The sequence below is a fragment of the Vombatus ursinus genome, unplaced genomic scaffold, assembly GCF_900497805.2.
Source record: "Vombatus ursinus unplaced genomic scaffold, bare-nosed wombat genome assembly UNPS02015024.1, whole genome shotgun sequence".
NCBI lineage: Eukaryota > Metazoa > Chordata > Mammalia > Diprotodontia > Vombatidae > Vombatus > Vombatus ursinus.
In genome coordinates this window covers 382,607-409,370 of record NW_020954802.1, presented here as the reverse complement: position 1 = coordinate 409,370, position 26,764 = coordinate 382,607, and the positions used below count along the sequence as shown (strand labels likewise).

Below are 26,764 nucleotides of genomic sequence, written 5' to 3'. Positions count from 1 at the left end.
AGCCCCAAGGCGGGACTCAAACAGAGAGAGATGACTAAGATAGGGGAGACTGAGTGGAACAGAGAAAGAAATGCGGGCACATGGGAAAAAATAAGATACTGAAAGAGACACAGAGAGAGACAAAAGCTAAGAACCAGAGACATCAAAAGAAACAGAAAAATGAAGCTAGAAAAAGGGGTTGAGCCAAAGAGATCAGAACCCATTGCCTCCCCCCATTCCAGCTGGCTCACTGAGGGCAGGAAGACACATCGGGATGTGACACCGTATTCAATGGTAACCTCTTCCCCATCTGGGCCCTGTCCGCCCACAGTGTAGCAGAGCCTCCGGGCCCGTTCCATCCGTCCATCGACCTCCTGTAGTGGGAAGGCACACAGCGCGGAGCCTCCCATAGGCCCTGGGGAAGCCACTACCAGCAGGGTTCCCCCTCCTTGGCCTGGGGCCAGGTAAGCTGCCTGCACCAGGCTATGACCATGGCAGACGAGTGGCATTTCAACATAAGAGTACAGGTTGGCATCATTCAGGCATACACGGGCAACATAGGAGCGGTAGTCAGCCTGGGTCCGAGACCCCCGACGACGGAAGATGAAGTAGGCAAATTGGGTGCCTGCAAAAGCCCCCACATAACTGTTGTTGTAATCAGAGAAGTCCCCTACAACCAGGCGGCCTAGGCCTTCACTGGAGAAGGCCTGAGGCCCAGCCAGCTGGCGCACAGTCAAGGGGGGTACCCCAGCGGACAGCTTGCCTGCTAGGCCCCGGGCCACATACAGCAGGTCTCTCCCTGGGGTTGACACCACAAGGCCCACAGTGGCCACTCCTGGGGCATTGGCAGCTACGAACTGCCCATCACCGGGGTCTTCAGCCCGGAAGATAAGTTGTGCCACATTCTTCAGACTCCGCTTCTCGCATACACCTTGGCGTACCTGCCCACAGGCCACGAGCTCCCGTGCTCGCCCACTCACAAGTAGCAGTTGGTTGGCATTGTCTGTGGGCCGGGCTTGTGGGCACTCGGCTGGGTCCCGGAAGGGCAGGCAGTCGGGACTGTCCCATATGGGACCTGTGATGGCCTCACCTACTTGCTGCAAGTCAGGTGTCAGCTGGTACAGGTGATTCACAGCACCGACATAGAGCATGCCTGTGTCAGCATCCATGGCCAGGTGGTTGAAGGTGGTATTGGGGGCAGAGAAGTGGTGGGCAAGGGCAAAATGCCAACTTTTCCATGATGACAGTGACAGCAGCAGGAGAAAGAGTGTTAGCAGCATCTTGGGGACCTATACCAGAAAGGCGTGGGGAGTAATCAATCAACAGCTACTTCCCTGTCCCAAGGAACTTGAAGTCTAATGGGAGAAATGGCATTCTATATGGTGAGATGAATAAATAGGTCAATCAATCAGCCCATACCAAGCAATGAGCTAAGCTGATTGGAAGAGTTGGCAGATGAGGTAGGGGAATGCTAGCTGATGTGTGAGAGGGGAGGGGGAAGGTTATGTGGAGGCAGATAGCAGGAAAAACTCCCTGCCAATCAGAACTGTTCCCAATTGGGCAGTTCTTCCTGCTTGGAAAGGCATGGGGCTTCCTCTCCTTGGAGATCTGCAATCAGAGATTGGATGGCCACTTGCTGTGGGAGGAATTCCTTGGTTAAGTGGGGGGTGGACTAAATGAAGGCCTCTGGGGTCCCTTCCAGCTTGGATATTCTCTGAAGTGGAGAGGGCCTATGAAGGCCCCAGGCAAAGAGAACCTGGCTCTAGCCCCCAAACCATCAACATGGGACCCCTCAGGGCTGGAAGAAGGGAGTCTATGGTCAATCCCCAAACTGTTCTCCCCTTGCTCCAAGCCCCTCTCCCCTCTATAAAACAGAACCAAGGTAGATCTGAGGGGGGCATTAATCACCCAAACAGTCCCAGGTACAGTTAGCAGGAAATCATTGAGTTTCCCACTGCCTCTGTGGTACCTTCATAAAGAAGGGTGATTTGGGAGGAACTCAGTTTCTGTCGATTTCCCCTCCCTCCCTCCCACTCAGCCTCTCCCTCCCCTCCCAAAAGTTGGGCAAGGCCCCCACTCTGGGGGGGGAGCAAAGAAGCAGAAGAGTGTGTCTCTGTCTCCAGTGCACAGGGTTGACCAACCACATCCATACTCACCCATCCCCACCTCCACCCTCACTACACACACATATGCCTCCCTCACACATGCCCATACTACCTCACATTTCCCCATCTCCACATCACTCCCCTCCAAATCCTCACCCCCTCCCACAGCCCTCCCTCCCATATACCTCTCATGACACAAACACACAAACACCACACAGCCCCACCCCCACATGTTACCCCCCCAATACACATACACACACACACATACATGCATATACCACACAGCCCTACCCCTCCCACGTGTTACCTCCTCATATCCACATACACAAACCCACACATACCACACAGTCCCACATCTCCCACATATTACCCCATACATATATGTACAGACAGGTACTACATAGCCCCACCCCACTTGTTACCTCCTTATATACACACATACAACATGCACATACCACACACCCTACACAGTCCCACCCCTCCCGCATATTATCCTATACACATACACACAGACACTTATTACACAACCCTACCCCCCATGTGTTACCTCCTCACACACACACACAGATACACACACACACAGATACACACATATCACACAACTCCACCCCCCACATTTCCTCCCCATACACACACACAGACACACACATACCACATAGCCCCACTCCTCCCATGTTACCTCCTCATACATACATACACTCACACATACACACACCACACTGCCCCACCCCCACATGTTACCTCCTCATACACACATGTATACACACACATACATATACACCATACAACCCCACCCCCTCACATGTTACCTCCCCACACACACATACACACACACACTACACCCTGAGGACCAATCAAGCACTCCATCTTCAGAAAGTCAGAGACTTTCACAACCAGAGGTGAAAGCCCAGATATCTAGGTTGACACTGATGGACAACTAGGGGCTGAAATGAGGTCAAAGAGATGGCCAGAGCCAGGTTGGCCCCGGGCAAAATAGAGAACCACTAAGACCAAGAAACATGCTTGGAAGATGCAAACTCAATAGCACCCATGGGGGGGGGGGAACAAATCTGGAAAGAACCCCGGGCCCAGAGGGGCATGGCCACAGGGTCCACCAGGCAGGGGCAAAGCGGAGGGCTGCTGCCTCCTCCTTCCTTCCGGCCTGGCAGAATTTTCCTCTTGCCCTCCAATTGACTAAAGTTACTTTATAAATCTTGGCATCCGGGACAGAGAGCTGCTCTGGGAATCTTTCCTCTGCCACATAGCACCTGTGGATCCCCGGGCAAATCATTTCATCTCTCAGGGCCCTGGGAAAGCCTCCAAGGGCAGAAGGTCAAGAGGAGCTGCTGATGTGCATGAGATAAGTGGAGGGCGTTTCTACCCCAGAATGAAAACCACACTGATGAAATCGCTGGTCTGGACCAGAAACATCTTTTGGGTTTACTTTTCTGTGCACCTCTGATTTCCCATCAATTGAGTGTAAGCTTCTTGGGCAAGGACTTTTGTTTTTGTATGGCCAGAGTCAAGCAGGTAAGAGGAAAATGCTGGTGGAAGGGGGGAGTGGGAGAGGGAGTAGAAAGAGAGAGACAGAGAGAGACAAAGACAGCAAGACACAGAGTAACAGAGACACACAGGAAAAACAGAGACAAGAGAGAGAAAGGGAGAGAGACAGAGAGAGGGACAGAGGGAGACAGAAAACTAGAGAGAAAGACAGAGAGAGAGAAACAGAAAAAGAGAGTGAAGGAGACTGAGAAAGACAGACAGAGAAGGGAGGAGGTAAAGTGACAGACAGAGACAGAGAGAGACAGAATGAGAGAGAAAGACACAGAGAGAGAGACAGAGAAGGAAGGGAAGAGAGAGACACACACACACACAGAAGGGAGGGGAGAGAGAGAGAGACAGAAAGACACACAGATAGAGACAGAGACAGAGACAGAGAGAAAGTGAGATAGAGACAGAGAGAGACCGAAAGAGAGAGGAACAGAGAGAGACAGAAAAAGAGAGAGAAAGACAGAGAGAGACAGAAAAAAGAGAGGAGACAGAGAAAGACAGAGAGACAGAGATAAGGGAGGAGAGACAGACAGACAGAGAGAAACAGAATGAGAGAAAAAGACACACAGAGAGACAGAGGGAGAAGGGAGGAGAGAGACAGAAAGAGAAGAGAGACAGAGAGACACACATACACAGATAGAGAGAGAAAAGACAGGGAAGGAAGGAGAGAGAGAAGAGAGAAGGGGCAGAGAGAGTGGAGTGAGAAGACAGGAGAGAGAGGAGAGAAGAGAGGGGAGAGAGAAAGAGACAGAAAGGAGAAAGAAGAAAAAGGAGCCAAGAGGCATAGGGGACAGAAAGAGGAATGATAAGGGGGAAGGAGAGAGAGAGAAAAAGAGAGTTTAGGAGGGAGAGAAAGAAAGAGAGGGAGAGAAGAAAGAGAAGAAAGGGGAACAAAGAGACATGGGCAAAAAGAGAAAAGAGAGAGGAGTGAGAAGGGGGAGAGGGAGACAGAGAGGCAGTGTGTGATGCAATGAATAGAAAGGAAGAAAGGGAACAGACATTTATTAAGATGCTTGCTATGCACCAGTCAATATGTTAAATGCTTTACAAGTATCATTGATATTTGATTTTCACAGCAACCTTGAGAGGTTGGGGTTACATACAGTTGAGGAAACTGAGTCACACAAAAAGGTGAAGTGACTTGCCCAGGGTCACACAGCTAGTAAGTGTCTGAGGCTGGATTTGAACTCAGGCCTTCCTAACTTGAGGCTCAGTGCTTTATCCAAGCTACCCAGTTGCCCTTAGAGCACTTTAGCCAATAAGACCTGGGTTTGAATCCTGACTCAGACTTTTAGTAGTTATCACTTCATCTCCCTGGGCTTCAATTTCCTTCTCTATAAAATGGGGCAGGTGGACGTGAGGCCTGCTAAGAGCCTTCCAGGCTGGGATTCTCTGAAGAGACAGTAACAGGGACTCAGAGACAGAAGGCTGGATTCAGAGGTGCCCAGATCTTGCAACAGTCACAGACAAGCCTAGGAAGCCCTGGGCCTGCTGGGCTGGGTCCTCCCTGGCCAAGCTAAGACATCACCGTCATGACCTTGGCCCCAGAGCTCTGCAAGGAGGGCCAAGGCTGGACCGCGCCTCCCTGGGAGGGCCATGTTAGCATTGGTCAATTGTGGGCGACAGAACAGGATCATTTAAGGCATGTCTATAGAGGGATCAGAAATGGGAGCAGAGAATGACAGAAATGCACACAGAGATGCTGACAGCCTGCCAGGCAGGAAGTACAGAGGATGCAAAGGGAAGAAAAGCCTGGGCTGGAGAGTGAGAACCAGGTAAAGAGCCTGAGAGAGGGCGGCAGGGGCCAGGGAAGAAGGGAAGACAAAGAACCAGCAGAGCTGTGGGGCTAGGTGTGGGGAGCATAGCCAATGCAGACACCCAGTCCCAGCAGGCCAGGCAGGCTGGGGCAAGGAGCTGAGGCACCAACTTTGAGACGGTGACATGCACACGCAAGCAGGCGTGTGGAGACGTGCCGAACCCCCAAGACTTGTGTCCTTTCCTCACAGAGGCCTAGACACACAGAAACTGCCCGCTCCTGGTATACAGAACCACCATCCCCACTCCAGATGCATACATCCGAGGAAATGTAAGGACCCCCACTTCCATATGCACATGTAGACTGCCCCTCCACCCCCAAAACCCAAACATAGCCACATCTTTTCAAGCACAGACATACATGAAGACTTGTCTTCTCCCAACCCTCCACACCTTCCAAAACACATGCATTCACAGATACAGACTACATACACACACACACACACACAGGCACACGCACACACACATACTCCATGGGCTGGGGACTGAGCTCTCCCCCACTGGATGGGGAGGTTGGCTTTCCACAAAGTTGTGACTTCCATCTATCTCCTCTTTTCCCTCAGGATCCCCTTATCTCCAGCAGCCAGAGACAGGAAGGCCCAGTGGTAAAGGGTTGGCAGTGCGGGGATGGGCCAGGCAGCTGGGGCCACACAGGGGATGGGGGTGGGGCCCCACTCTGGAGAATGAATTTCATGGGGCTCACCTTGCTGTCACCATCTATCAGGGTTCCTATATAAGTGTGCAGGTGTGTCCAGGACATGTGCAAATATCTGGCAGTGGCAAGCCTGGGCCCCAGATTTGGACTGGGGGAGGTGAGGAGCCCCATGACCCTCTTTCTCCCTGGGGGCCGCCCTACATGGAATTCTGTCTTCCCTTCTCTCAAACACTGGCCCAGCTGGCTTTGGGTAAAGCAGGTGAGAAGTGGGGAGAGGTGGGGCCCCTGAAGAGAACAATGCTCATGGCGGAAGGCTAGACCAGGGTTGGGTGGAAGGTGTGTCTCAGTCACTTACCGAGAATATTGAGGCAGAGGAGACACTTCCTCCACTCAGCTGCCCCAGGGCACTGCAGCGTGGTACACTGTGGATATGGTGGGCATTGTCCTGAAAGGGGGTGAGAGGGGACGATGCTTGAGCCCTTGTCCACTCAGGCCTGCCTGGGGGAGGGCCAGCGGGGTCCACCCTGAGCACAGCTGGCAGTTTCGTCAATAGCAGCTATGATGGTAATTTTTTCTCCTCATCCCCAACAATATCCCCTCTGTTTCCCTAACCCCACCCAGGGGGGTTCCAGGGATCTATTATCCAACCCTCCCCTCCCAGGCCTCCATCCTAGGGTTCCTTGACCATACTTCCTGGGAGCTGAGAGAGCTTTTCCGCCATTCCAAGGACTCTTGTCAGTCACAGAGATGCCTTCCTGGCATAGGGGGGCAAGAGGACCAGAAATGCCAACCCAAGAATCTGCTCCTCCCCCCTTAGGATACAGGAACAGAAGAAAAGATCCCCACATAGGGCCCCAAGCCCAGCCTGGCATCTGGTAAGCTGACCCTACCCTTTTTGGGGTACAGAAAAGAGAGCTCTGAAAAGTGCTCATTAGGGTTCAGAAAGGCTGAAGACTGCCCTCTCTCCCTAATGTCTCCTATGGTCATTCCTAGCCACAGTTTGGCTAGAAAGAAGGGGGTCGGGGGTGTTTGACCTGGAGCTGGAATGGGAGGAGAGGGTGGAGAGTGTCCCAGGAATGGGATGGGTGGCCCTGGCACGTGCCCACCCCATCCTCTATGCCCTCCCCAGCTCCTCCTCCCCCCTTGAAATGAATCGCCAGCCTTAGGGGTTCAATGCCTGTCTTTGTCTAGCAGGAGGGAGGGGGCAGGGGGCTGGGGACAGAGCCTTTGCTGATAAAAAGCAACACAGTACCCAAGACTTCCCCCCACCCCCACCACCCCCACCTCCCAGCGCGCGACTGTCTCCCCTGTGGCATGCCCCCCCAGCCCTCCCTGTATTAACCCTGAGCATTCCAGTCATACTAGCCCTGACATTCTCCTCTCTCACATGGTGACCCTTTTGTGGTACAGCTATGCCAGGCGCAGGACAGAAACAGCTGGTAGTGCCAACCCCGGTTGGAAAATGCCTAGGAGAAGGAATATGGGATGATAGGAGGGGAATAGAGCCCCTTTTTTCACCTGATACGGAAAGGGTGGGCAGAGATGCCCACCTGGGTGCCCCCAGAGATGGCACCTCAGCACATTTCGTTGCAACTACCTTCATGGCCTCAGGTATGGAAAACATCGTCACAAGACCCCACCCTTTCCCGGCCACCCACTCTAGGGGAAAAAAAAAAAGTAATCCTCAGAGATTAAGTATCTTCTTGAAAATCCTCTTCCCCAAAGCTTTACCACAGGTCAGCTAACTCCCCGATGGCCTTGGCCTCACCAGGCAAGTTTTGCCATATGCCTATATGGGGGAGGTACCATAGTCTCTCCATAAGAGTTCTGGGGCAAGGCACTCCCGAGCTCCTGATCACACAGGCCCTACATGGGTGGGTGTGACCGTGTGGGTCTGTGGGTGTCCTGCTCTGGCAGAGTTTGCATCTTTCTCCCTCTCCATTTGCCCCATTTATAAACTGGTTAGGGAGAGAAAGGAGCAAGTGTCCTATAGGACTACCAAGTAGGGGGCAGTCCAAAGAACAATTTGGGGGAAGGGGGGTGCGGGGTGGGGATGGAAGAGAGGTGAAAACAAAGTATTTGGATGGTAGGGGGATTTCCACTTGCTGGTGCCTAGCAGCGGGCACGGTGCCTGAGGACGGGCGAGGGGGGGTGGGGAGAAAGGGCCAGACAGAAGAGGCTGTGAAAGGAGGTGGCCCGGCCAGGCTGGTTGGGCAGCTCTGGGGGAAGGGAGCCTGGAGCTTTGGTCCCTACCCTTTCCGAAACCCCAGACTTCTCACCGAGCAGTTGCTCTCCAGAAAGGCATCCCTCCCTGTCTTTGCCCATCTGCCCACCCTGTGCCAGACTCCTCTTATCTCCAGGACAGGAAAGGGCAGGATGGTACAGATCGCAGTGCTAGGAATAGCCACTTTGTTTCTTTCCTTATCTACTCCCTGCTAGAGGGGACAGCCACCTTCTTAATCAAGGCCACTTAGAGTTGCCCTGGCAACCACTGTTGGGGGGTAGGGAGAGAGGGCCAGAGCTCCGAGGCTGGTGTCTGTGCTCCGTTCTTCCTGGGGGGGAGCAGCTAGGACTTAGGGTCTCCCCCCTGCTAGGAGCAGTCAACCAGGCATAAAAAAGCTGCACCTTCCCCCCTCACTTTCTCTGGATTGGGGGGGAAGAAGAAAAGGGGACCCCTATCAGGCCTTGCCGTCTTTGCCACTTGTCTGTCTCCCCCACCCTGGGGGTCCATATTTCCCCTTGCCCCATCACGATCTTCTGAGCTGAGATGTGGGGAGCAGGAAGGGTGGGGCAAACTGCTCCCCACCCGAGCACCCCCAAAGCTGCCTCTGCCCCCCCTAGAGTCTGGCCACGGGCTCCCCCACGAGGTAAGGGCATGTACCCACCTACCTGGGCAAAGACTCCCGCAGGGGCAGAAAGGAGGGAGGAGGGAGCGAGGGTACAGGCCGTCCCGGGCGGGAACTGGGGGAGTTGGACAGCCGGGCAGGAATCTTCCCTCCCACTTTCCCTCCCTCCCTCCCTCCCTCCCTCCTTCTTCCCTCCTTGCCGGTGCCCCAGCTTCCCCACAATGCAATATGCCCAAACCAACCCAGCCAGCCCGGCCCCTTTACCCGCCCTCCCCCCTCCCCCCCCCCCAACATCCATTCCCAGCTCCTGGACTCCCATCCCAAGGTAGATGGCTGCTGCCCTCTGCAGGCCTTTGAGGGGGTGTGTGTGTGTGTGTGTGTGTGTGTGTGTGTGTGTGTGTGTGTGTGTCCTTGTAGGCATGCGCACACAGGCAATAGGATGAAGGAAAGGGTTGAGATGAAGGCAAGGGGGCTCCTGGTGGAGATGACAGGAAGGACAAGAACAGGGATCCCTTGGTCTAATCTGTCCCTAACCAACCCATTCAGGGCCCACATACCACTTCCAGTAACCTCCTTCCCACCCCCCAATCAAATCATCAATCTCCAAGCATTTATTAATCACCTGCTACATGACAGTCATTGTGTCAGGTGCCAGGGGAACAAAGGATGAAACCATCTTTATTCCCAAGGAATTGACATCTAGGCGAACACAAAATACAATGACACCTCATATTTCTGCGGTGCTCTAAAGTTTAGAAAGCACTTTACATATAGCTGGTTTCATCGTCAAAATAGACTGGTTATTATCCCCATTTTACAGACAGAGAAACAGAGGCCAAAGACTGACACAGGTTAAGTGACTTCAGGGTCACACAGCTGGATTCAAACCCAGGTCTTGGCTCCTGCAGGTGAAGTACTAGGTCACAGAAAGTAGCTTTGTAGGGCTAGGGAGGCTAGAAAAGACTTCAGGTGGTGTGTGCCCTGCATCTCCAAGGAAGAAAGGGATCCTATGAAGCAGAGGTGAGGCAGAATGTCATTCTGGGCATGGTGGATAATTAGCCCATGCAGACAAGAGATGGAAAGTCTCCCATAAGGCCAGTGTGTGGGAAGGAGAGTAATGGCTAATGAAGCTGGGAATCTCAATCCACACTGATTCCTTCCTCTTTGGTCCCCCACCCTCACCCACAGTGAAGAGGGGATTCCAGGGTGTGCCCCTATTCCAATGTCCCCCCCCACCCACACACACCGCACCCCCACACCTCAAGCTGGATTAAGGCTCAAAACTTCTAGTCCAAATAAGCTTGTATTAGGAGTGTGGGAGGAACCAAATGGGAGAAACTGAGGAACCAGGACAAGAGAAGGGATACACTTTCCTATCTTATTGTTCCTCTGCTCAGGAACTGGGCTGGAGAGAATCCAGGAGGTCCCCTCCCAACCTTGCTTCATGAGAGGAAGACGGAAATCCCTAGGGAATTTATGGGAGGAGGTGAAGTTTGCTTTGTCCACTAAGTATCTCTATATATGGGAAAACAAAATCCATGCCACGTCCTATTAAAAACAAAGTTGCTATCTACTTAAAAGAGAAATACACCACAAAATGATTTTAAACTGGTCCCTTTGTTCACTTGCTAAATTAACTGTGGACAATGAAACCTTATTCAATAATTACAGCAGATCAAAACGATACCGCAATTCCCCATTCTAGCCACTTAAGGGAGAAAGCCAGAATGGGGAGGAACGCAGGGCAGGAAATGGTCACAGAGGCAGACACACAACCTCAATGACCTATTTAGTCACACTTCTTGGGGGAACAAAGTCCCCTTGGAAATGAAACCTTGGTAACTTTTTATTCAAAAATAGCCTTTCTTTGTTCCCTAAAGTATGGAACCACAGGAGATATGAAAGAGGCAGATTTCAGGTTTTCTAGTGCTTCTAAACCTTTGTTGTTGTTCAGTTGTGGAATCCGACTCTTCATGACCCCATGGACCATAACACACCAGGGCCTTTCTGTCCTCCACTATCTCCAGAAATCTGTCCCAGCTCGTGTTCGTTGCTTCCATAACACCACCTATCGATCTCATCCTCTGCTATCCCCTTTTCCTTTTGCCTTCAATCTTTCCCAACATCAGAGTCTTTTCCAATGAGCCCTGTCTTATTATTTGGCCAAAGCATTTAAGCTTCAGTATTTGACCTTCCAATGAATAACCTGAATTAATTTCTTTAAGCATTAACTATTTTGATCTCTTTGCTGTCCAAGGGACTCTCAAAAGTCTTCTCCAGCACAATTCAAAAGTGTTGATTCTTCAGTGCTCAGCTTTCCTTATGGTCCAACTCTCACAGCGATGTATTGCTACTGGAAAAACCATAGCTTTGACTATATGGACCTTTGTTGGCAAAGTGATGTCTGTTTTTTAGAATGCTGTCCAGATTTGCCATAGCTTTCCTTCCAAGGAGCAAGTGTCTTTTAATTTCATAGCTGCAGTCCCTGTATACAGTGATCTTTGAGCCCAAGAATATAAAATCTGACATTGCTTCCATTTCTTCTCCCTCTGTTTGCTAGGAAGTGATGGGATCAATTGTCAAGATCTCAGTTTTTTTCAATGTTAATGCTTCTAACCAGCTTTTACACTCTTTTCTTTCATCCTCATCAAGAGGCTTCTGAGTTCTTCTTCACCTTCTGCCATCAGAGTGGTATTGTCTGCATATCTGAGACTGTTGATATTTCTCTTGGCAACCTTAATTCCGGTTTTTGATTTATCCAGTCTGGAATTTTCACATGATGTACTCTGCATATAAGTTAAATAAATAAGGTGACAATATACAACCTTGTCATACTCCTTTCCTCATCTTAAACTAATCAGTTGTTCCATGTTTGGTTCTAACTAGTGCTTCTTGACCTGAATACAGGTTCCTCAGGAAACCAGTCAGGTGATCTGGCACTCCCATCTCTTTGAGGACTTGCCACATTTTGTTGTGATCCACACAGTCAAAGGTTTTAGTGCAGTCAATGAAGCAGAAGTAGACGTTTTTCTGGAACTCCCTAGCTTTCTCCATAATACAGCAAATGTGGGCAATTTGGTCTCTAGGTCCTCTGACTTTTCAAAAACCTGCCTGCTCTTCTGGTAATTCTCAGTCCACATATTGCTGAAGCCTAGCTTGCAGAATCTTACTCATAACCTTGCTGGCATGTGAAATGAGCACAATTGTTCAGTAATTTGAATATTCCTTGGCATTGCCCTTCTTTAGGATTGGGATGTCAACTTATCTTTTTGAATCCAGTGGCCACTGCTGAGTTTTCCAAATTTGCTGGCCGATGGAGTGCAGCACTTTAATGATATCCTCTTCTGGGGTTTTAAATGGCTCAGCTGGAATTCTGTCACCTCCACTAGCCTTGTTGTTAACAATGCTTCCTTAGGCCCACTTGACTTCATTCTCCAGGATATCTGATCAGTAGCCACACCATCTTCGTTATCCATGATGTTAGGATCTGTCTTGTGTAGCTCTTTTGTGTATTCTTGCCACCTCTTCTTAATCTCATCTACTTCTGTTAAGTCCCTACCATTTTTGTCATTTATCATGCCCATTTTTGTATGAAACATTCCTGATATCTCTAATTTACTTGAAAAGATCTTGCGTCTTTCCTATTCTATTGTTTTCTTCTATTTCTTTGCATCACTCATTTAAGAAAACCTTCTTATCTCTCCTTACTATTTTCTGGAATTCTGCATTCAGTTGGGTATAGCTTTCCTTTTCTCCTTTCCCTTTCCCTTTCCTTCTTTCCTCAGCTATTTGTAAGACCTCATCAGACTGCCACTTTGTTTTCTTGATCTTCTTATTCTTCTTCTTTTTTGAGAATGTCTTTTTGTTGCTGCCTCTTGTACAATATTGCGAATCTCTGGCCATAGTTCTTCAGGTACCACATCTACCATATCTAATCCCTTAAAAACTATTCGCTTCCACTTCATATTGTTATGAAGAAGACCCCAGACTCAGTTCAGAAGACTGGTGTCTGAAAGACTTTTTATTAAAGAGGTTGAAGTGTGTCCTGTCGATTCTCGTGAGAAGCAGGCACACCTCCTTTGAAGGGGAGAGTGCGCCAAGTACAGAAGCAAGAGCGAGCTTTATAGTTAGTAATTGCCTAAATCCTCCCTTCTGGATCAGGATTGGTCCTAATCCTTCTGGGTTACAATCTTCCTTATATGCCCTGTTCATATATTTTATATACATGTGATCCCCACCCCTTAACATACATTTTTGTGCCTAGAATTGTGTTGTCACTCCCCCACCCCACCTCCCGGATGGAGAAGTTAGCCTGTCTGTGCTGATTTCTTATCTACTTATGTGGAAACTCTTTTATTTCTCACAATATCCATAAGAGATGCTATTTAGGTCACACGTATATGGTCTGATGGTTTTTCCCTACTTTCTTCAATTTAAGTCTGAATTTTGCAATAAGAAGCTCATGATCTGAGCCACAGTCAGCTCTAGGTCTTGTTTTTTGTTTTTTTATTTTGGCAATTGGGGTTAAGTGACTTGCCAAGGTTCACACAGCTAGTAAGTGTCAAGCGTTTGGTCTGAGGCCAAATTTGAACTCAGGTCCTCCTGACTTCAGGGCCGGTGTTCTATCCACTGGGCCATCTAGCTGCCCCTCTAGGTCTTGTTTTAACTAACAGTATAGAACTTCTCTACCTTTGGCTGCAAAGTATATAATCAATCTGATTTTGATATTGACCATTTGGTAAAGTCCATGTGTAGAGTTGCCTTTGTTGAAAAAGAGTGTTTGCTATAACCAATGAGTTATCTTGACAAAACTCTATTAGTCTCTGCCCTGCTTCGTTTTGTACTCCAAGGCCAAACTTGCCTGTTATTTCAATTATCATTGCAATTCCCTGTGATAAATGTGACATCTTTTTTTGGTGTTGTTTCTTGAAGATGTTGCAGGTCTTCATAGAACTGATTAACTTTGGCCTCTTCAGCATCAGTGGTTCAAAGCACAGACTTGCGTTACTGTAATGTTGAATGGTTTGCCTTGGATTCAAACAAATCTCATTCTGCCATTTTTGGGATTATACCTAAGCACTGCTTTTTTCACCCTTTTATTGACTATGAGGGCTACTCCATTTCTTCTAAGGGATTCTTGCCCACAGTAATATATGTAACCTGGATTAAATCTACCCATTCCTGATTCTGGGAAGATGTAGCAGTACATCAGAAGACTCCAGGTTTTCCAAATTTCCTCCACAAAAAAGGATGGAACATTGCCTCAAAGTGATTGTAGAGCAGCAGAAATAAACAAAAGTCAAGGTAAAGCAGTTGTCCTCCTAAGACAACCTTAGAGGACCCCAGGAAAGCCTTGACCTCTAGGGGGTGGAGGTTTGACCTGAGTGAAATGCAAACACCTCCAGGCTGACTCTTCAGAATCAACAAACAAAAAGCCCTGGGGGCAGCTGGGTGGTGAGGAAGCTTGAGCCTTAGAAATTTTCATCACTGGGACAATGTGGGGGGAGTGGACAATTGAGTAGGAGAAGAAGGACCTTCCTCTGTCCAGGGATGCCGAGCACAGCTGTGCTAACCAAATGTGGTGCCCTGCTACTTGTGGGCACTTGCAGGAGAGCAGAGTCCCTGGTTTTGGTTCCAGGGCGGAGAGGATAGTTGAAGTTTGCAGCCACTGGTGGGACCCAAGGGAGCAAGAACATTTGCAGGACAGAGTAGCTGGGAGCCCTGGTTGTGGCTTGGGGGTAGAAAGAAGTGCCCAAGGTTGGGCTCTGGGACAGAGCTTAGAAAATAAGGACCTGAGGCTGGGGGCATCATTCCCTATGCCTTGGAAGTAGAATTTGATTATAATAATAAGCTGCTAAAAGTAAAATAAAACAAAATAAAAATAAAAATGAGTAAGCAAAAGAGAAAGAACCATCATAGATAACTACTATGGGGATAGAAAAGATCTGGGTTCATATTCAGAGGAAGATAGTGGCTAAAAAAGCCACTCCTTTTTCAATGGGAAACATCAAATGGTCACAAGCCCAAAAAGAGTTCTTGGAAGAACTTAAAAAGGACATTAAAAACCAAATAGGAAAGATCAAGGAAAATTAGGGGAAAAAAAGAAGAGCAATTCAATAAGAAAATTATGGAAAGAAAGTCAACCAACTAGGAAAAGAGAATCAAAAACTTAAGGAAGAAAATAATTCCTTGAAAACTAGAATTGGTCAAAGGGAAGCTAATAAGACACCAAGAAATAATAAAACAAAATCAAAAGAATGAAAAAATAGGAAAGAATGTGAACCATCTCATCAGAAAAATAATTGATTTGGAGAACAGAACGAGGACAGACTATAAGAATAGTTGGACTACCTGAAAGTTACCACAAAAAAAAAAAAGAATCTTGATACAATATTACAATAAATTATTAAGGAAAATTGCCCTGAAGTTCTAGAACAAGAAGGTAAAGCAGAAGTAGAAAAAATCCACCAATCACCACCTGAAAGAGATCTAAGGAGGAAAACTTGCAGGAATATCATAGCTAAGTTTCAAAACTCTCAGGTTAAGGAGAAAATATTGCAAGCAACAAGAAAAAAAATTAAATATTGCAGAGCTACAATCAGGATTACACAATACCTTGCAGCTTCTACACTGAAGGACCGTAGGTCTGGGAACACTATCTTTTGTAGAGCAAAAGAGCTGGGATTACAACCAAGGGTAACTTACCCAGCAAAGTTAAGTATAATCCTGAATGAAAGAAAAAAATGGACATTTAACAAATTGAAAGACTTTCAGGTATTTGTGACAAAAAGAGAAGAACTTAGTTAGAAGTTCGACCTATAAGATCCAGGAGAAATAGAAGGTAAACATTAAAGACCAATTATAAGAGACTCAATAAGATCAAACTGTTTACTTTTTTTTTTTTTTTAGTGAGGCAATTGGGGTTAAGTGACTTGCCCAAGGTCACACAGTTAGTACCTGTCAACTGTTTGGTCTGAGGCAGGATTTGAACTCAGGTCCTCCTGACTTCAGGGCCAGTGCTCTATCCACTGCACCACCTAGCTGCCCCTACTTTTTAAAAATCTTATTTAATATTTTAATTTTTCCCAATTACACATAAAAACAATTTTAACATTCTTTTTTTTTCAAATTTTGAGTTCTAAATTCTATCCCTCCCTCCCCTCCTGCCCCTTGAGAAGGCAAGCAATTTTACATAGGTTATACATGTGCAGTCATGCAAAATACATTTCCATGTAAGCCATGCAGTGAAAGAAAACATAGATCAAAAAAAAAACCTCAAAAAATAAAGAAAAAGTATCTTGATCTCTTTCAGGCTCCACCAGTTCTTTCTTTGGAGATGGACAGCACCTTTCATTCTAAGTCCTACAGAATTGTCTTGGATCATTGTATTGCTGAGAATAGCTAAGTTATTCATAGTAGATCATCATACAGTGTTGCTGTTACTGTGTACAATGTTCCCTTTGCATCAATTCATGTAAGTCTTTCCATGTTTTTCTGAGAGCATCCTGTTCATCATTTCTTAAAGCACAATAGTATTTTTTTTTTCTTTTCTTGTTTTTGTTTTGGAGAGGCAGTTGGGGTTAAGTGACTTGCCCAGGGTCACACAGCTAGTGAGTGTTATGTGTCTGATGCTGGATTTGAACTCAAGCCCTCCTGACTCCAGAGCTGGTGCTCTATCCCCTGTGCCACCAAGCTGCCCCTAAAGCACAATAGTATTCCATCACAATCATATACAACAACTTATTCAGCCATTTCCCAATTGATGGATATCCCCTCAATTTCCAATTTTTTTGCCACCATTAAAAAAGCTGCTATGAATATTTTTGTACATGTGGGTCCTTTTCCCATTTGTATGGGATATAGCCCCTAGAAGTAGCTTTGATTACTTTGAAAACTGTCTGTTCATATCCTTTGACCATTTATCAATTGAGGAATGGCTTTTATTTCCATAAATTTGACTCAACTTTCTATATGTTTGAGAAATGAAGTCTTTATCAGAGAAACTTACTGTAAAATTTTTTTTCACAGTAATGATCACCAACTATGTATTTCCCTCCATCCTATTTCCCCCCTGTTTAGCATACTCTTTCTCTCTCCTTTACCCTGTCCATTCTCAAAAGTGTTTTGCTTCTGACTTTTACCTCCCAAATTGCTCTCCCTTCTATCAGCTTCCCTTTTCTTCTTCCTTCTCTTCTCTTATCCCCTTCCCTTTCTACTTTCCTGTACAGTAAGATAGATTTCTACACCCAACTGAGTGTATATGTTATTCCTCTTTGAACAAATTCCAATGAGAGTAAGGTTCATGTGCTCCTCTCCCCTCTTCCTCCATCTATAAAATCTCTTTCAGGCCTCTGTTACTTCAGATAATTTATCCCATTCTACCTCTCCTTTTCCCTTTCTCCTAGTGCAGTCTTCTTTTCATCCTTTAATTTTATTTTTTTAGATAATCACACCAAACACCTCTGGTACTCCTTTTAACTGCCCTAATAATGAGAAAGTTTTTAGGAGTTATAAATATCATTTTCCCATGTAGGAATATAAATAGTGTAATCTTATCAAATCCCTTATGATTTCTCTTTTCTGTTTGCCTCTTTATGCTTCTCTTGACTCTTGTATTTGAAAGTCAAATTTTCTATTCAGCTCTGGTCTTTTCATCAAGAATGCTTGAAAGTCCTCATTTCCCCACTTTGGGTGTAGGGTGTGTCCAGGGAAGACTAGTACCTCTGGGGTGAGGGCTTCCGAGCCCTTTCCAGGGCTGCTTTCCACCTCTGGAGGCCCACCTGTTCCACTTAACTCTCACCTGTGGCTCCAAGAAGTTGTAGCATGGGCAGTGGCTACATCCCAGTAAACCATTTTGGCAGACGGGCTAAACCAGGTTGAGGGTAACCAAGGGGGCTCAAACCCGTTGGCAAGTTAAGGGGGTGTCTACCCCAAGCATGTGAAGACCAATCCTGGTGGAATGGATGGATGAGAACAATTTGTTCCAACGGCCATGAAGGTGGCCGAAGCAGGTGCTGTGGAGCTCTTAGAACTTGGTCAGACATTGAAGACACCAAGACCATCACTGCATCTCAAGCCATCACCAGTCATTTTGATTCTGTCCTGCCACTGGACTGTGATGACTCTGGAGAAGAGAGTGAGGCCGACGACTCTGAGCTTCAGATTTTTTATGCAGCTCTTTTCAGAAGTAATTGACTGGGAACCTATAAGTTTTGGGCTCTTCCAAGGTGGTATGATCTAGGGAGTGATGTGTTTATTACTCTCCTGTGCTATGCACTGGTTTGTGAGCAGCCACAAACACTCTTTTCCACCTTGGAACTGTGACCAGGATCCCTGCTCCCCTGAGGCCACTAGCTTTGCTGTGCTAGTGCTCCTCCTAGCACTGGGACTAAGAGCCAGGACTGTGACCCAGATCCAAGTATAGGCAATGCAACAGAGTCCTGCCCCTGGTGCCAGCAAAGGGACCCCTGTAAGGGGATCTCCTTCTGACTCAGTGTCTGATCCCCTTAGCATCTGTGGGATGAGAAGTCTGGAAACTGCCACTGCTGCCACTGATTCAGTCTCCCTGAGGTCTGCTGGGACCTGGTCTGTGCTGACTCAGCCTGCACTGGACTATGCTCTTCTCTCTCCCTGGTGCAACAGACCTCTCTGGGCAACCTTCTAAGTCATCTTAGGCTAGAAAATTATTTCACTCCATCTTTTTCTGGGTTCTACCACTCTAGAATTTGTTTAGAGTCATTATTTAAAGGTATTTGGAGGGATTTGGCAAAGAGCTCAGGAGAATACCTGCCTTTACTCTGCCATCTTGTCTCTGCCCCCCTGTTTATATATGAAAATGCTATTAGTACTCTTATGACTGTCATCATTATTTGGGTAGTTTGAAAGAAAGGCTTGGGCTCAGCTATGTATGATGGGGTGATTCTAAAAAAGAAAACTTTGTAGAGAGAGATAAAAAGTAATTATCCCATGAAAATGTATGAGTAAAGAGTAACTATCTCATACAAATGGGGCATGAAAAAAAGAATTGATGCAAAAGCAGCAAGTAGGGATGGAGGGCTGGTAGTGCTGGAACCTTACTCTCATCAGAAATGGATTAAAGAGGGAATAACATGTATTTAGGAGGGCATAAAAATCTTCCAAATTTAGAAAGAAATAAGAGGGCGAGGGGATAAGATAAGAGAGGAATTTTTAGAAGGATGTGTGGATTAAGAATTAAGAGGGGGAGGGGAGAAGGGAGAACCTTTTAGATAGGTAGATTAAGATGAAGGGTGGGGGGAGAGACTAAGGGAGGGACTCTTACAGGGGTGGGTAGATTAAGGAATAGGAGGGCAAGGTAGCAGGTAGAAGTAAATTAGAAGAGTGAAGAAGGATAGGGTAAATAGGGAGAGAAGAACAGTGAGAAAAAATAGGATGGAGGGAAATACACAATAAGTAATTATAACTTTGAATGTGAATAGAATGAATTTATCCATAAAATGGAAATGGATAGCAGAATGGATTAAAAATTTGAATTCAAGAATATGTTGATTTCAGGCAACACAATAAAAATGAGAGATACACACAGAGTTAAAATAAAGCGCCGGAATAGAATTTATTATGTAAAAAAAAAAAGTAGGGGCAGTAATCATGATCTCAGACAAAGTTAAAACTAAAATAGATTTAATTTAAAGAGAAAAATAGGGAAACTATACTATGTGTCACCAATATTATTTAATATTTTTTAGGTTTCATTTCTCAAATATATAAAGAACTTTGTCAAATTTATAAGAATATGAGTCATACCTCAATTGATAAATGGTCAGAGATATGAACAGTTTTTTGATGAAGAAACCAAAACTACATATAATCATATGAAAAAAATGCTCTAAATCATTATTGATTAGAGAAATACAAATTAAAACAACTTTGAAATGTCATTTTACATCTATCAGATTGGCTAAATGATAGATGCCTTTCAATTGGGAAATGGCTAAACAAGCTGTGTGTACATAATTGTGATGGAATACTACTGTGATATAAGAATTGATGAGTTGGTTGATTAAGAAAAAACATGGAAAGACTTAGACCTATGAAGATATTATTCACTTCCAGAGAAAGAACTGAAAAATAGAAATATGCATAATATGGTCTTACATATATGTATATGTCTGTATGTGTGTATATATATGTGTTTGTTTATAGATATATATGCATATGTGTGTGTATATATATTTATTTACATTTAATTGTAGCCTTCTCTAGGGCAGGAGGAAAGAGGAAGAAAAGGTGTACATCAGACAACAAAAGAAAACCTAGAAGGAAGCCCAGAAAAACAGGGTAGCTTTGAAAACAATGTAAAGTATTTATTACATAGGTTTTCTTGAAATGGAAATTTGTTGTTTTATATTGAATCTTCTCTCATGTTCTGCCGTGTACACAGAAAAGTTCTTTTTCTTTTCTCATTTTGTATTTAAATTTAATAAAAAATGTTTTTAATCTACCCATTCCCATCCATTTGAGCTCATTGACACCCAAGATGTTGATGTGTAAACTTTCCATTTCCTGTTTAACCACATCCAGCTTACCTTGGTTCATAGAATTTTTTTTTCCATTTCCCATGACTCTATTTTTTTGTAAATAGTATTTTATTTTTTCCAATTATATGTAAAGATAGTTTTAACATTCATTTTTATAAGATTTTGAGTTCCAAATTTTTCTTCCTCCCTCCCCTCTCCCCTCCCCAAGACAGCAAGCAATCTGGTATAGGTTATATATGGGCAATGATGTTAAACATATTTCCACATTAGTCATGTTATAAAAGAAGAAACAGAACAAAAGGAAAAAAACCACAAAAAACCCCAACAAAACCCAAAGAAAGTGAAAAGAGTATGCATCGATGTGCAATCAATCAGGTTCATAGATGTTATATTCCAGGTTCCGCTGCAGTATCGATCTTCACAGCACTGGGTTTTCCTTTCGTCACCAGACACATCCACAGCTGAGCTTCCTTTAGACTTTAGCCCTTCATTTTTTGTAGTTGTTCTCTGCTCTTCCCCAGTAATGTGTTGAATATCTTCCAACCTGAGAGGCTCATCTTCTGGTATCATCTCCTTTATCATTTTAGTACTGTCCGTGGGATTTTCTTGGCAAAGATACTAGGAGGGTTTGCCATTTTCTTCTCCAGTGGATCACTTTTTGACAGAAGTCTCCACTAGGTGGCGCAGTGGATAGAGCACCGGCGCTGGAGTCAGGAAGACCTGAGTTCAAATTCAACTCAGACACTTACTAGCTGTGTGACCCTGGGCAAGTCATTTAGCCCTGACTGCCAAGAAAGAAAGAAAGGAAAGAAGGAAGGAAGGAAGGAAGAAAGAAAGAGAAAGAAAGAAAGGAAGGAAGGAAGAAAGAAAGAGGAAGGAAGGAAGGAAGGAAGGGAGGGAGGAAGGAAGGAAAAAGTATATAAACTCCTCATGCTAGAGGTGTAATCCTCTTCACGATGTGGCTCCTACACATCTTTCCTGTTATTTCACATTACTTCCTCTCCTACACACTCTCCATTCCAGTCAGGCAAACAAACTGGTCCTTCTATTCAAAATTTCATCATCCCTCTATCTTTGTACACATTGCTGTCCTCCCTGCCCCCTAACCAGCCAAATGCCTGAGAGGTGGCAGCTAGGTGATACAGTGGATAGAAGGCTGGGCCTGGAGTCAGGAAGACCTGAATTCAAGTCTGGCCCCAGATACTAGCTGTGTGACTCTGGGCAAGTCACTCTCACAGCCTAAGTTTCCTAGTAAAATGGGAATAATAATAATAGCACCTCCCTCCCAGGGTTTTTGGGAGGATCAAATGAGATAGTATTTGTAAAGCACTTTGCAAACCCTAAAAGACTTGATAGACACTGGCAATGATGATATTGTCCTTCATTCTGCCTCTTAGAATCTCTTACTTCCTATAAGACTCAGCTTAGATGACACCTTCCTGATTCCCCTAATTGTTCAAGTACCCACCCCAAATAACTGTGTATTTAATGACCTATGTGTGTGGTGCATCCCTCCAGTAGACTGTCAGCTCTTTGAGGGCAGGGACTTTCCCTGATTGTATCTTGGGATTCCCCAGCTTGTTAAACTGAATTGGATCACTTTCATCTGTGACTGTCTCCCCCCAAGCCTCAGAGCTCCAGGCAAATCTATAAGTACTCCTTGCCAACAGAACCAAATGAAGCCAAAGCTGGATCCAATGGAGCTCAAGGAGGCCTGGGACTCCTGACATTTGGCTTTCTACCCCCTTGGATGGTAACTCAGGTAGGAGTCCAATGCAGTTCTCCAACCTTTTCTCCCCAGGAACCCCTTTCACTTTTTATACTTTCTTCCTCTTTGATTAAACAGCAAAACAAAACAATGAATTGGTGAATGAATGAATGTTTCCACTGTCTTATGGTTAAGAGAGAGGGTAGGTTTGGTGGGTGGATCAGAACCAAAAAACATATTACACATACGCCACCTGGTGGCAGCATATTTAACTGCAGGCTTAGAGGGGCCCGCAGGAGTATCTTGGAACTCAAATCTACAAAGTGAGTAAGAGAAAGTGAGGCTATAGTAGCAGCTTGTTTTGTTCCATTCCCCACTATTCTTCCTCCTACTTCCTTGAGACTCACCATCCCCACCCCCTTTCCCACCTCCAGTCTCCAAATAAAAGTTTGTCTTCAATCCCTTCCCCTCCTTCCCCCAAAGCCAAACAAATCAGAGCATCCAATCCATCCAGAAGCACTGTATACAGTGGCACTTCCAAACTTTTTTTTAATTTTTAAATTAATTAATTTGTTTTTAGTTTTCAACATTCACTTCCATAAGCTTTTGAGTTTTCAATTTTCTCTGCCTCCTTCCCCTCTCCCCTCCCCAAGACGGCGCACAATCTGATATAGGTTCTACATATATATTCCTATTAAATATTTTCACATTAGTCATGTTGTAAGGAAGAATTAGAACCAATAGGAGGGACCACAAGAAAGAAGAAACAAAACAAAAAGAGAGAGAGCAAATAGTATGCTTCAATCTGAATTCAGCCTCCATAGTTCTTTCTCTGGATGTGGATAGCATTTTCCGTTATGAAACATTTGGAGATGTCTTAGATACTTGCATTGCTGAGAAGGGCTAAGTCTATCAATGTTAGTCATCGCACAATGTGACTGTTACTGTGTACAACCGTCTCCTGGTTCTGCTCACTTCACTCAGCATCAGATCATACAAGTCTTTCCAGGTTTTTCTGAAATATGCTTGCTCATCATTTCTTATAGCACAGTAGCATTCCATCACATTCATATACCACAACTTGTTCATCCATTCCCCAATTGATGGGCATCCCTTCAATTTCCAATTCTTAGCCACCACAAAAAGAGCTGCTAGAAATATTTTTGTATGCGTGGGTTTTCCCTCCATTTTTATGATCTCTTTGGCATACAGCCCTAGAAGTGGTATTGCTGGATCAAAGTGTATGCACATTTTTTATAGCCCTTTGGGCATAGTTCCAAATTGCTCTCCAGAATGGTTGGATCAGTTCACAACCCCACTAGCAATGCATTAATATTCCAATTTTCCCACATGTCCAAAATTTATCATTTCCCTGTTTTGTCATGTTAGCCAATCTGATAGGTGTGAGGTAGTGCCTCAGAGTTGTTCTAATTTGCATTTCTCTAATCAATAGTGATTTAGAACATTTTTTCATATGATTACAGATAGCTTTAATTTCTTCATCTGAAAACTGCCTATTCATGTCCTTTGACCATTTATCAATTGGGGAATGACTTGTATTGTTATAAATTTGATTCAGTTCTCTATATATTTTAGATATGAGGCTCAGAGACGCTGGTTGTAAAAATTCTTTCCCAGTTTTCTGCTTCCCTCCTAATCTTGGTTGCATTGGCTTTGAGCAAAAACTTTTCAATTTGATGTAATCAAAATTATCCATTTTGCATTTCATAATGTTCTCTACCTCTTGTTTGGTCATAAATTCTTCTGTTTTCCATAAATCTGACAGGTAAACTATTCTTTGCTCTCCCAGTTTGTTTATAGTATCAGCCTTTATATTTAAACCATGTACCCATTTTGACTTTATCTTGGTATACAGTGTGAGACGTTGGTCTGTGCCATAGTTTCTGCCATACTATTTTCCAGTTTTCCTTACAGTTTTTGTCAAATAGTGAGTTCTTATCCTAGAAGCTGGGGTCTTTGGGTTTATCAAATAATAGATTACTACAGACATTGACTATTGTGTCTTGTGTACCTAACCTATTCCACTGATCCACCACTCTATTTCTTAGCCAGTACCAAGCAGTTTTGATGATTGCTGCTTTTGGTGCCCCCAAACTTAAATCCACAAATTCATACAGAAGGATACCTGCCACTTGCATAGTGACTTAATTTTAAAATGTAATGTTATTTATATTTTATTGCATTTTTATTTATTTTGTTAAATATTTCTCAATTACATTCTAATCTGACTTGAGCCACCTAGGAGTCCCTCCCGGTGGCATGTTTTATATTGTTGGTATACAGTATAGAGCTGAAAAAGTGCTTCACATACAATTTCACCAGAGTCTTGCCACAGACCTAAGAGGTAGATAGAGACTGCTGTTGAATAATGGTGGAGAAAATTATAAAGCTGTCTGATTGGGTCCCCTGCAAATTTATGTTACATAACCTCAACTGGGCCCTCACTACTGCATGGCAATATGCCTCCATACTCCCATACCAAAAATACTTCCATAATTAACTCTCTCATTCTCCAGTGGCTCTTCCAAACTTTTGCATCCCTTCTCAAACTTCCCCCCGTGGCTCCTCTTTCTCCCACCCTCTCAGCTGAGAATCTTGACTCATATTTTACTGAAAAAATTGAAGACATTTAACTACAGCTCCCTCCTTGCTCACATCATCCCCCATGCCTTCACCCATCTTACACAACGAGGTAACCCTTCTTCTTGCCAAGGCAAACCCCTCTAACTGTACAGATGATCCCATTCCATCCTATCCTCTCCTGCAAACTGCCCTGTTTAATCATCTCCTTTCTTATTTATCTTCATTCTCTTGTCTACTAGCTGCTTCCCTGCTGCCCACAAACATACTCAGGTCTTCTCCATCTTTGAAAAACCCTCCCTTGATACATTCATGCTATTTCCCATATCTCTTTTGGTGACCAAACTCCTTGAGAAGGCCGTCTACAATAGATGCCTCTAATGAGTGGAGTCTGCTCCCTTTCCTCTCAGTCCTTAACTCCAGAGTCTGACTTCTGACTTCATTTCATCAATCAATTGAAACTGTCCTCTCCAAAGTTACTCAAAATCTCTTAATTGCCAAATCATTTAATAGCCCTTTTTCAATCCTTTCTTCTTGACCTCTATGCTACCCTTGACATTGTTGATCACCCTCTTCTTGCTACTCTCTTCTCACATCTAGGTTCTCCCCTGGTCCCCCTCCTACCTATCTGACTCCTATCTCTCTTGCTGGACCTTCATCCCCACTAAAGGTGGGGCCCTCTCCTCTTCTTCCTCTAGACTATTTCACTTGGTGATCTTAGCTCCTGTAGAGTCAATGAGCATTATTATGCAGCTGGTTTTCAGATCTATTTTTCTAGCCCTAACCTCTTTTTAAAGATTTATTTAATCTTGCATCTCCAAATTCTCAAACTGGATGTCCTGTAGACATCTTAAATTCAACATGTCCAAAATGGAATTCATTATTTTTCTCCCCAAACCTTTCCTTCTTCCTAACCTCCCTTACCATCAAGGGCCCCACCATCCTCCCTGTCATTCTTGATTACTCACTCTCACCTTCTCTCATCTGTTGCCAAGGGCTGCCAATTTTACCTTTACACATCCCCTGAAAATGCCCCCTTCTCTCCTCTGACACTGCCACTACCCTGGTAGTATCCCTCACACTTGGACTATTACCATAGCTGCTGGTGGGTCTCCCTGCTTCAAATTTTTCCCCACTTCCAGTCCTTCTTCCTCCACTTGGCTGTCAAGTTGATCTTCCTAAAACACAGGTCTGACCACATCACTGCCCCCCCCACCCCCGCAACTCTGTGGCTCCAGGATCAAACACGAAATCCTGTTTGAGGCCCTATAACCTGCCCTCGCCCAGTCTTCTTAAACCTTACATCTCACCACCTAACTTTTCTATCCAGTGACACTGGCCTCCTTACTGTTCCTCACACAAGTCATCTCCCACCTTTGGCCACTTGCTCTGTCCTCCATGGTCCTCCAGGCTGTTCCTCATGCCTGGAATGTGCATCTCTGCCTCCTGGCTTCAAGTCCCACCTAAAATCCCACCTTCTATAGAACACTTTTCTCAATGCCCCTTAATTCTAGTGCCTTCCCTCTGCTGATTATTTTGAATTTCTCCTGTCTATAGCTTGTTTGCCTGTTGTCTCCCCCATTAGACTGTGAGCTGCTCAAGGGCAGAGACTCTAGGCTTTCTTTGTAGCCCCGAAGTTCAGCACAGTGCCTGCAATTGCATATTGTTTATTGACCGACTGAGGATCCTACTTTACAGACAGGGAAACTGAGGTTCAGAGCTTTGCTCCTAATCACCACTGTCAGAGGTAGAATTTGAACCTAGTTTCTTCACTGCTAATCAACTCACTTCCCTGTCTATAGCAGGCATCTCCATGGCACTAGGTTTGCAAAGACACTTGACATCCATTATCTCATTTGCACCTAACAGCAACTTGGAGAGGTAGCTACTAGTGGTACTAGCCCAGCCCCCTTTTATGGGGAAGGAAATGGAGGCTCTCCTTGGATTTGTCCAGGGTTACACAGCTGCTGGGTATCTCGACCCCAGTA

At 45.2% G+C, this 26,764-nt stretch overlaps 1 protein-coding gene across 4 annotated transcripts in view; it reads right to left on the bottom strand.

Moving 5' to 3' along the window:
- Positions 1 to 9,094, bottom strand: part of PLXNB3 (plexin B3) — a 49,116-nt gene extending 40,022 nt beyond the window's left edge. For 2 of the 4 annotated variants that reach the window (XM_027845783.1, XM_027845784.1), the window contains exons 1-4: positions 8,995 to 9,094; positions 7,468 to 7,571; positions 6,461 to 6,550; positions 231 to 1,268 (exon numbers count right to left, since the gene is read on the bottom strand). In XM_027845783.1, the coding sequence (XP_027701584.1) occupies positions 231 to 1,268; positions 6,461 to 6,550; positions 7,468 to 7,479 (1,140 nt within the window). In that variant the 5' untranslated portion in view covers positions 7,480 to 7,571; positions 8,995 to 9,094. The remainder of the gene's footprint in view (positions 1 to 230; positions 1,269 to 6,460; positions 6,551 to 7,467; positions 7,572 to 8,994) is intronic. The other 2 variants (XM_027845785.1, XM_027845786.1) reach the window with 2 other exon arrangements.
- Positions 9,095 to 26,764: the final 17,670 nt, after the last annotated feature.